We start from the raw sequence: 9,510 nt of genomic DNA on the forward strand, positions 1-9,510 counted from the left end.
TTATTTCTATTGTTTTGAGGCAGCAAGATACTGTTGTGACAAGTGCTAAGGACATGTTTATAAACAAGCATTTGTCTCCGGCAAAGGAAAGAAAGGTCTCTTTTGCACTCCCAGTTTCCTCTAAATTCTTTTCCCAGACTTATCCTTTTCCAATCAAACTGTCCATTTTCCAATTTATAAATGTTTCTGCCAGACACTTTCATTTTCCTTGTTATATTCCCTTACGTATCACTATTTCCCTTGTGTTATAGTTCTTCTCTCCCTCTTTTCTCCAGGTCCTGGACTAAATTCCGTTTTTTGTCTCCACTCTCTTCCTAAATTTCCATTGACTTCTTCTCAGTTGTTTCCACCTTCTCTGGCCTTGTAGGCATGTGTAACAGCCATGTCCTCTCAATCTCCATACATCACCATCTCCATTGAAATATGCCATATGTGTTCCCGTCACTCTCTATCTACCCAAAGACCCTTCTGGATGCCCCATCATCAGATCACCATTACAATCACGGAATAATGTAAAGTTATTTAATGGTTCCTCCAGAGATCATCTACTCCCAACTTTTCCCAGAAGCTGTATTACAGCCAACACTAGATGAAGTCAGCAGTAACTCTTGCTAGCCAAGTCTCGAAAACCTCTAACAATGGAGGTGACAGAGTCTCTCTAGGAATCCTGTCTTGGTGCTGTACTACCTCCTTCACCTCCTGGCCAAGTTCTTCCTAATGCTTAGTCTGAATTTACCGGCTGCAGTTTGTGCCTGCTACACCTTGTCATACCTTCTTCCTAGAAATACCAAAAAGAGTCTGGCCCTGCAGTCTTTTACAAAAGTCCATTCCTATGGCTATAGGCTACCATTAGGTTTCTGGTAGCCTCTTCTCAGCTGGAGTAAAGTTCAGGTCCCTCATCTTTTCCATGTTGGTCAAAAACTCTAGCCATTATGGCAGTCTTCCATCAGGTCCCCAAGTTTTCAATATCCTTCCTTACCTTGAGAGAGGAATTATCTCAAAACTGGACACAGTGGTTAAGGTGTAAGGTCATGAACACCAAGAACACGGGGATGATAGCTTTCATCTCCAGCTTACAGAGACAGGAAAAAAAAAATCCTTTCCAAAGCTGAATATTCATCTTCCACATTATTCCTATTTTCTGGCTCTGCCATCATTAAAACCAGTTACCATTCCATGTTGCCCACTGTTATTTTTAATCTGTGTCTCAGCTAACTTCTTGATTTTTTTTTTGCATCTTCGTTCTCCTTATTAGCAAGTACACTGTTTATTCATTCTCCAAACCTTCTCTACACAATGGGCATCTCCTTTCCTTACCCTTTCTTTCTCTCACCTTCTCAAGATACCACTTTTGAAAGTGATACCCTCTTTACATAGGCATGTCTTCACTCTGTATCACTTTATCCATGTATTTCTAGGTTGACTACACATCACACTTCATCTCATAACCCATCCTACTAAACCTCAGTCCATGTATTTCCTTACTCTGGGATGTTTCTCTTTCCCCTTACTGAGATATGTCCAAGATAGAGTAGTAATTCTGTATCACTGCATGTCAACAAAAATCTCTCTTCATGCACATTCAGCTTATACTATTATCCACTTGACTCATAACAAATTCATTTTAAAAAGAAACTCTAAAGAAAAGAGAGGTTTGTCAATTACTATTTTGATTTTAAGCACCAAACTCTACCAGCAGTAGCTGCATAAATCATCCTTAGTTATTGTTTTATTTTTATGCCCCTCAGTTACACTTGTGCTGGCTGAATTTTGGAGGTAAATATCCCAAATATTAGCTGAAAGCTTCCTCAGAAAGCAAATCTTTCCCACATCCTTCCCTGCAGTTCCTCTTTAAGAGGTGTCAGAATGGCTGAGAGAATGAAGTGGCTCCACATTGTTTGCCTGAACTATTATGTGTTTAACATTTCCATAACAAAAGTGCCACTCGACTTCTCCCCGATTAATGCAGCTCGAGGGCTCTTGTCCTCCTTTAATAAAACATTGTTGAAATCATTTATTTAGAGCCCCTGGTTACTAGTGGGAGAATGACCATCTTTGTGCCAAAATATAGTGTATACAGTCCACTATTTTGTAGTAGATCATTCTGTTATTTAAGAAATTGATTAAATGGATGTCTTAGAAAGTATTTATGCTAATAGCACATTACTTATGTCATTCAGTCAATGTGAACCTTTTCAACTGTCTACCACAGCCAATATCTCCAGTAAAATACAGTAACTTTCGGCTTTACTTCTTACAAATCTGTATCACAGACATGAAATCTCACAGAGAAGCACTGCTCTTCCTATTTGAAAATGTGTTCTGTTGCATGACTACCCTACTTCTCCTGAAGACTTGAAATGGGTATGTTACCACAGCCAGTGTGGCAAAGTGTGATGCTATTACTGGGGACAGGAACAAAATCACTCGAAGGTCTGAATTTTTTTTCAGGGACATTTGAAGATGCAATGCAAGTCAGTCACTCAAGAAGCATTTTCCACTACTAAGGTGGTGATGATTTTGTGTCTCACTGCTTTTTATATGTGCATTTGAAGCACCCCTCACCTTCCAAAGGAAAAACAGCGTTCAAAAGAAAAAACAAACCAAAAAAGCAAGTACTGGTTTTGCATTGCATTGAGATGGAATGTCTTGTTCTGCACCTGCAAAGCTATCTGCCACCACCTTTGCAGCCCTATCTGAGATGTGTCCTGCGATGCATGCCTGCAGTGGGAGATCTGGTACACCAAAAGCTCTTAGGAGAAGTGGAGAGGAGATTGTAACTAAAATCCATCATGCCTTCCAGTGTGACCATGAAAAGACTTGGCCAAACCAGAGCTTTGCTTATGGCCATTGTTAAGGCTTCATTTCATAACAATTTTAAAGTTATGTATGGCTGTCTGTATACATTGGTGTATATTGTTAAAAATAAACAGAGACCTTATGTTATGTCCATTGTGATTGCATACAAAAGCTTTGCTGTGTGCTTGGGTGATCAATGAAGCTTGAATCTCCCTCTATTTACTGTATGGTCACTGTCAGTTCAATGAACTGCCTCCTTGTTCTCCACCATTGTCCCACACTCCCTTAAACATTTGTCACTGAAGTGCCTGCAAAGACAAATAAACTGTCACCAAGAATTCAAACCTGGTAACTGGGAATGAAAAGGGAGCAGAACCTACTGGATTATTTTACATGAAATGATGGAAAGTTCCTTCTCCCCCTGGAAGAGATAGGCTGGGCAGGACCTCAGCGCAGAGCGCTATCCTATACCCAAACAAAGAAGAGAACTTCCCTTCCAGTGGAAAATCTCCCTGTGACAGGGAATGTGAAGTCTTTTCCTTGCTTAAATCTGTCCTTGCTACTTGCTATTTCAAGAATTTCCATTTGTATAAATATCAAGCAATAGACATACGGATTTGACGGACATTAGCATCTGCACAGACTTTTTGGCTGGGACACATACCAACACAGGCAGCCGTTTCTCCTGGAAATTGTGCTTACTTCGGCAACACAATAAAACCCACAGAGTTATTTCCTTATGGAGAGGAGCTCACAGGACAGAATTAGTTCAGCTGTATTTATTGTACAATTATTTAAATTAAAACAATCCACTTTCTGTGGAGTAGGAAGCACACAGATGAGTCGTCCCTGCCTAGTGGTGCTCAGTGTTGATTTATTCCAGGCAGATGATTCTGACAGAAGCCTGTAAAATCAAGTCTTGAGTTTATTGTAGCAGTTAATTATCTGTCCTTTTCTAGTGCTAATGTCTTTACTCCTAACTGAAGAAAAATAAAGGTTTTTAGCTGGACTTAATTTTTCATCAACAACGAGTTAAATAGTCCTTGCAGATGCTGTTGACAAACTGAAAATATGTTTCTGGTCATCTTCTGAAGAAGTATTTAAGATCATCCCCACCCATTTGTGAACTCAGCACTTTGTATAGAAAGCTGACTCTATTTACAAGTCTCACCCAACTACTCTGTCCTCCTGAAGAAACCATTTCCAGCCTTGTTTTAACAATAAGCTTACTCAACCATTCAGATGACTTTAAAAACAAACTTCAGATCACAGCCGCGCACCCTACTCGCACACTCGTTAGGTATCTCAACTATTTGGGGTTGGTTAATGCGTGCGCACGTGTGCTTGTGCGCATTTATTGCTGGGCAACATAATCAAATTCACACCCTGAAGAAATAATAAAATAATCTGTCATTGAAATAACTAATCCAGAAGCAGGGATTTCTTATTTTGTTGATTTATACAACAGACAGATGTGGATTTGCGCTCTGTCAAGATCTGGTAAGATGAAAAAGACACTATCTTGCTAATCTGTCGCCCCCTCAGTCAAAGTTTATTTGTGGTACCTTTTAAACTTCTGACTTGCCTTCCAATTACAGCCTTTAAAACGAAAAGCTTTAAATAAACACCATCAATAAAAGATAAATAAACTTTTCCCCCCTGCCTTTTTTTTTTTTTCCTTTTTTGTGAGTGCCTAGCTTGACAGTCCAAACTCAAATCCCCAGAGGATTGAGCTCTCTCTTTTGTGTTAATGTTTAAAAGATTTTCCAATGCTGGAGTTTATTCCTACTGCAAACATTTCTATTTACAAGGTCAAGTGTATCAGCACTCGACACAGCTTAAGAGTGTAATTATTTATCTAAGGGTGTTTGAGTGTAGATCAGTAGCTCTGGCAGCAAACCAGGCTTCAGCACGATGCAAAGCAACTCCTAAGAACAGTATTACAAGATCTAGTAATTGCTGATCCCTTCAGTGTGTTTACTTTTGCATTCTTCCTTGTTGGAGAAGGCAGGCTGAATGGTAAACTTTGCGTTTTGTTGCAGCCGCCTTGATGCCTGTGCCCCTGCCTGCCCCAAGAGAAGCCTTGTTCGAAACGCTTGCCACCTCTGTGTGATGTATTTCTCACCACTTGTTTGCACGCCTAGGAGCATTTCTACATGCGTCAGTGAGAGCAACGTGCCTCCACGAAGAAAGCGCGGTGCATACATACATACAGGAGCACTGTCTTTGAATTGCTTTACTCTTTTCTAGCACTGGCCAGTTACCATGCCAACACATTATAAAATGAACAACTCATTTAAAGTAGTACTTTCAAAGCTGTATTTACTTTTTGCATGTAATTATTCATTAAAGTAAGAATAGCAGTAATTTACATCCATGTAAGGTATTACAGGCAAACAGAGATTTTTGTTTGTTGAGTGTTTTTTGGTTTGTTATTCTGTGGTTCAATTCCCGCCTCCTCCCATCCCCCCCCAAACTCGGGTTCTGAGAGTTCAAGTGTCCCTGGAAAACAATTTAACCGCATCCATTATTTAAAGCTCTTTCTTTACTAATGTACATGTTTAGAAAATACAAAAAGCCATACATATTTAAAACACAGGCCTTTTTTATGCCTCCTATAAAAAATACAAGGTTTAAGGCAGCTCAGAAATGTGTTCATACAATTCTAGCACGTTCATAAAGTCTCTCCAAATAAGAAAGTTAATTTTCAATCTGTAAAATACACTGTACATTTGATGTTCTAGAGAATACTTCACTCAATCAGTGTTGCTGGTATCCCTTTAAACATAAAACGAAATCTGTACCTTTCCAGAAACGAGTAGCAAATGCAGCTATCTGGCAAATAGGATGTGAAATTAAAACTTTTTATTATTTTTTTTAAATAAATTATCCCCAAAGCATACAATTTATAGAATTCTATATACAGTGAAGAGCGACTGGTAACAAATCCCAGTTTTAAATACTTTTTTATATAAGATTTACCAGAGGTCAGCACCCTGATATGACGAGGCAATAAAACTTTTCAGGATATTTGTACACACATGTTCTCGACTTAAAAAGTGTCTTTCAAAGATGGCAGTGCAGAGCTCTTTTAAAACAAAAGTTGCATTGTTCAGTATAGCCAACAACTCTGAAAAAAAAATATTTTTTTAATGTCGATAGGTTACAGAGGAAGAGACGGCTGCTGGCACGCTTTTGTTACAGGGAAGATGTGTGTGCAAGAGTGAGTGCTGTAAACCACCGAATTTATTCAGTTTTCTATTTCCCTAAATTTAATTAACGGCAGATGCGGCGTAACCCCCTTTCAGGCACCACGGCATCACGAAGAGTGAGACGCGGCGACTGATAATCAAGTTGCTGACTAAACCAGTACGGCAACGCTTTGGCAGCAAGTTTGGGTTGCTCTCCTCTTACTAACCTTCATGTCAAAACTCTTTAAAGACCCTCACTACCAGCGTGCTGTGACTCCCGGTTTGTACCGGGGGGCAGCTGGCGGCCTCACTCGCAGTCTGTCAGCCGCTCCGCTCGCTGGTAACACGAAGGCAGGGTGGCAGCAATTGCATAGTGCACACTCGAGAGAGACCAACACCCGAAACACGAGCGGCCCCTGCGCTAGGGCCACCGCTCCAGCCACCGACTTGCAGGGCCGGGCCGGGGCAAGGGGGGGCGGCGGGCAAGAGCGGGGGCACAGGGGGAAACAAGGGGGGACGGGGCGCCGGGGCGATGGGTCGGGGGATCCACGGCCGGAACGTTTAAAGCCGCTCCGCGCCGAGGGGCCCCGCCGGCCGGATCCCCGGCCGCCGCGGGAGCACTCGACTGGAGGCCCGCGGCGGCTCGGCACAGGGGGCCTGGCCCGGCCCAGCCCGGCAGTAGGAGGGAGGGAGGCAGTGGTGGAGAGAGGCAGTAATAGAGGGAGGCAGGGAGGGATATGGGGAGGAGGGATACTAGAGCCGCGGCAGCAGGGGCAGCAAGACGGAGGCGAGCAGCGCCGCGGCAGCCGCGGCAGGCCGGCCAGCGCTATCCGCCTGCACTGGGAAGCTGGGATCGGCGCCGGCATTGTCCTCCGCGTCGTCCCTCCCCTTCTGGCTCGGCTCCTCCTCGTAGTCCTCGTCGTAGTACTCCTCCAGGCCGCCGTCCGAGCCGCCGCTGCTGCCCGCGCCGTTGCCGCCCATGTCGGCGCCGAAGCAGAGGCGGGCCATGTTCTCCTTGACCGACTCGCAGATGGGCCTCTCCAGCCCGTCGCAGACGCAGTCGTTGAGCAGCACGGCCTTGGGCACGGCCAGCATGTCCTCGATGACAGCGCGGCACTCGGGCGTGCAGCGCAGCCCGTTGAACAGCTTCCCGCAGTAGGTCATGTAGCGGTTCAGCGCCAGGCTGCAGCGGCTGTCCCAGTCGCAGCGCCGCCGAGCCTCCGTGCAGCCCATGACGCCGGGGCCGCCGGGGCCGGACCCGCCGGGGCCACCGCCCGCGGGGCTGCTGGTGCGGGGCAAGCAGGGCTCGATGGCGCGCTTGGTGGCGCGGCAGTTCTCGTCCTGCGCGCAGTCGCAGTCCTCCAGCGCCGGGCCGCGCCGGGTGTGGTTGAGCTGGATGAGCGCCGCGATGCAGTGGCTGGGGCACCGCCGCCTGGAGGGGGCGGCTGCGCCTGCAGCGCCCGCCGGGCCGTCCCCGCCGCCCGCCGCCGGCTGCTGCTGCAGGAGCACCGGGGCGCACGCCTCGGCGTACTGGTTGTACGCGTAGCTGCACTCGGGCTCCCCCTGACACTGCAGCACCGCCTGCCAGCAGATCAGCCGCCGGCCCTGCACCAGCGAGCCCCGCGGCGGCCACACTGCGCCCAGCGCCGCCGCCAGCCACAGCCAGACGGCCGCCCGCGGCCAGGGCCGCCCGCCGCCTCCGTGCCGAGCGGGCGAGCGGGCCACCATTGCGGACGGGGGTGGCGGCTGCAGCCGCGGGCGAGCGGAGAAGAGGCGCTAGTTGACGAGGAGAAAGAGGAGGAGGAGGAGGAAGAGGAGGAGAAGAAGGAGTTGCAGCCCGTGGAAAAGTTTCCAAAACTCCCGCCGGCCGTGTGCATGAGGTCTCCTCGCATCAATCCATGCACGCCGGACCCCGGGCCCTCCAGCCCCCGGGAGCTGAAGCCGTGGGGGTCGTGGTACGAGGCAGGCACCCGGGGCCGTCCTCTGCCGGCCTCCCGCTGCTCCCGGCTTAGCGAGGCGGCGGCGGAGGCGCCCGGAGAGGTGCGGGGGTAGTCAGTGCAAAGAGGGGCTCGGACGCCAGCGGATCCGGAGTGCACTCGGGGAATCGCAGGCTGCGCCGGGAGAGCTCATAGTGCTGTCCTGCTCTTCATGCAGTTCCGTCTCATTATTTTTTTTTTTCCTCCACAAAATAAATGCCCAGCTGCTGCTGCCTCCTCGGGAGCTTTTAACTCTCCGCTCGCAGCATCTCTGCACATGCCAGCCGCTCCGATCCCATTCACAGTCCCGGTTCCGCTCGCTCCCTCACGGTACTGGTCGCGCTTTAGGGTGGCGAGGAGAAGAAACGTCTCTCCCCGCTAGCAAGACGAGAATACGGGGAAAGGAGAAGAGGCAGCCTTCGCGGTTTCTTTCTGTCTGGACGACTGATGCTGCTTCTGTTGTCAACAAGCCCTGCAAGCTGCTCTGCGGATCCGTCTGTGGATCTTTTTTTCTTTGCAAGGCTTTAAATACAAAAGTGCCCTCCGAGCAGCAGCAACGTGCTCTGATTAGGCTCCATTATGCATGCATGGAAAAGCAAACAAACAAAAAAAATTAGCAACGCTTCTTCTTTTACACATCCCCCCCAGCCTGCGCTCTCTCGCTCTCTTTCTCTCTTTCTCCACTTTTTTCTCCCTTCGCTCGGCCCCCTTTCCCTGCCTCGCCACTTACCATTGGCCCAGCCTGTTGTTGAAACCTTTTTCTTTCCCCCCTCCTTCTCTTTACGATGTGCTGGAGGGAGGGAAGGAGAGAGGGGGGCTGGAGGGCAGCTCACATTCAAAGCTTGAAAGGAAAGGCTTAAGGAGAGTGACAGCCCCCCGAGGAGCCCCTCCTCCCGTTAAGGCGGCGCGGCGGCCGGGCGAGAGGCGCTCGGCGGCAGCGGGCGGGCCGGTGCCCGGGGGCTGCCCGGGCCGCGGCGGCTCCGCGGGGTGCTCGGCAGCACCGCGCCGGCGACGGGCGGCGGAGCTCTCCCTGCTGCCCTTGCGGGGACGTTGCTCTGACACTGGTCCTGCTCCTTACAACGAGGGGGATTAAAAAAAAAAAAAAAAAAAAAAAAGTATCTAGCCTGGATGACGCGTGTACCCAAACTTCCCAGTGATTCAGGTCAGAGCAGAGCCGCTTCCAGGAAGGTAGGGAGGATCAGGCTCAAAATGGGACCGAGTTTGTTCTCTGAAATAAGAGACAGATCTCCTGGTTTCAGTGTGCTAGTACATTCAGGGAGAGCAAAGCTAACTCTACTAGTGGTGGACTGCGACCGTGTAAGTACTTCATTGCTGTGCTTTCAGTATTGTAACTTTCCCCTTGCCACATACCCCATCGATCTTAAACTCATTCAGGTTTTTGTGCGTTTAAGACACTAACTTAACAAGAGTGCCTCTTGACAGAAACACAGTAGATCTCGGTGTGGTTCTTTGATACTTTATCTGCCAACTAGTAACAAGTTTTTCAAAATCTGTTAGAGAGTTTTCAGTGAAAGCGAAATACC

At 47.9% G+C, this 9,510-nt stretch overlaps 1 protein-coding gene across 1 annotated transcript; it reads right to left on the minus strand.

The window, feature by feature from the left end:
* Positions 1 to 5,094: 5,094 nt before the first annotated feature.
* Positions 5,095 to 9,047, minus strand: GAS1 (growth arrest specific 1). Its single transcript, XM_027880775.1, has one exon. It carries the CDS (start codon positions 7,716 to 7,718, stop codon positions 6,744 to 6,746), a length of 975 nt encoding a protein of 324 aa, XP_027736576.1. The 5' UTR covers positions 7,719 to 9,047; the 3' UTR covers positions 5,095 to 6,743.
* Positions 9,048 to 9,510: the final 463 nt, after the last annotated feature.

The sequence above is a fragment of the Empidonax traillii genome, unplaced genomic scaffold (assembly GCF_003031625.1).
Source record: "Empidonax traillii isolate 1590-97213 ecotype Southwest subspecies unplaced genomic scaffold, ASM303162v1 scaffold6:size4315531, whole genome shotgun sequence".
Taxonomy (NCBI): domain Eukaryota; kingdom Metazoa; phylum Chordata; class Aves; order Passeriformes; family Tyrannidae; genus Empidonax; species Empidonax traillii.

Coding starts and splice junctions, on each gene's coding strand:
- GAS1 (XM_027880775.1), bottom strand. CDS start 7,718: ATGGTGGCCCGCTCGCCCGCTCGGCACGGAGGCGGCGGGCGGCCCTGG.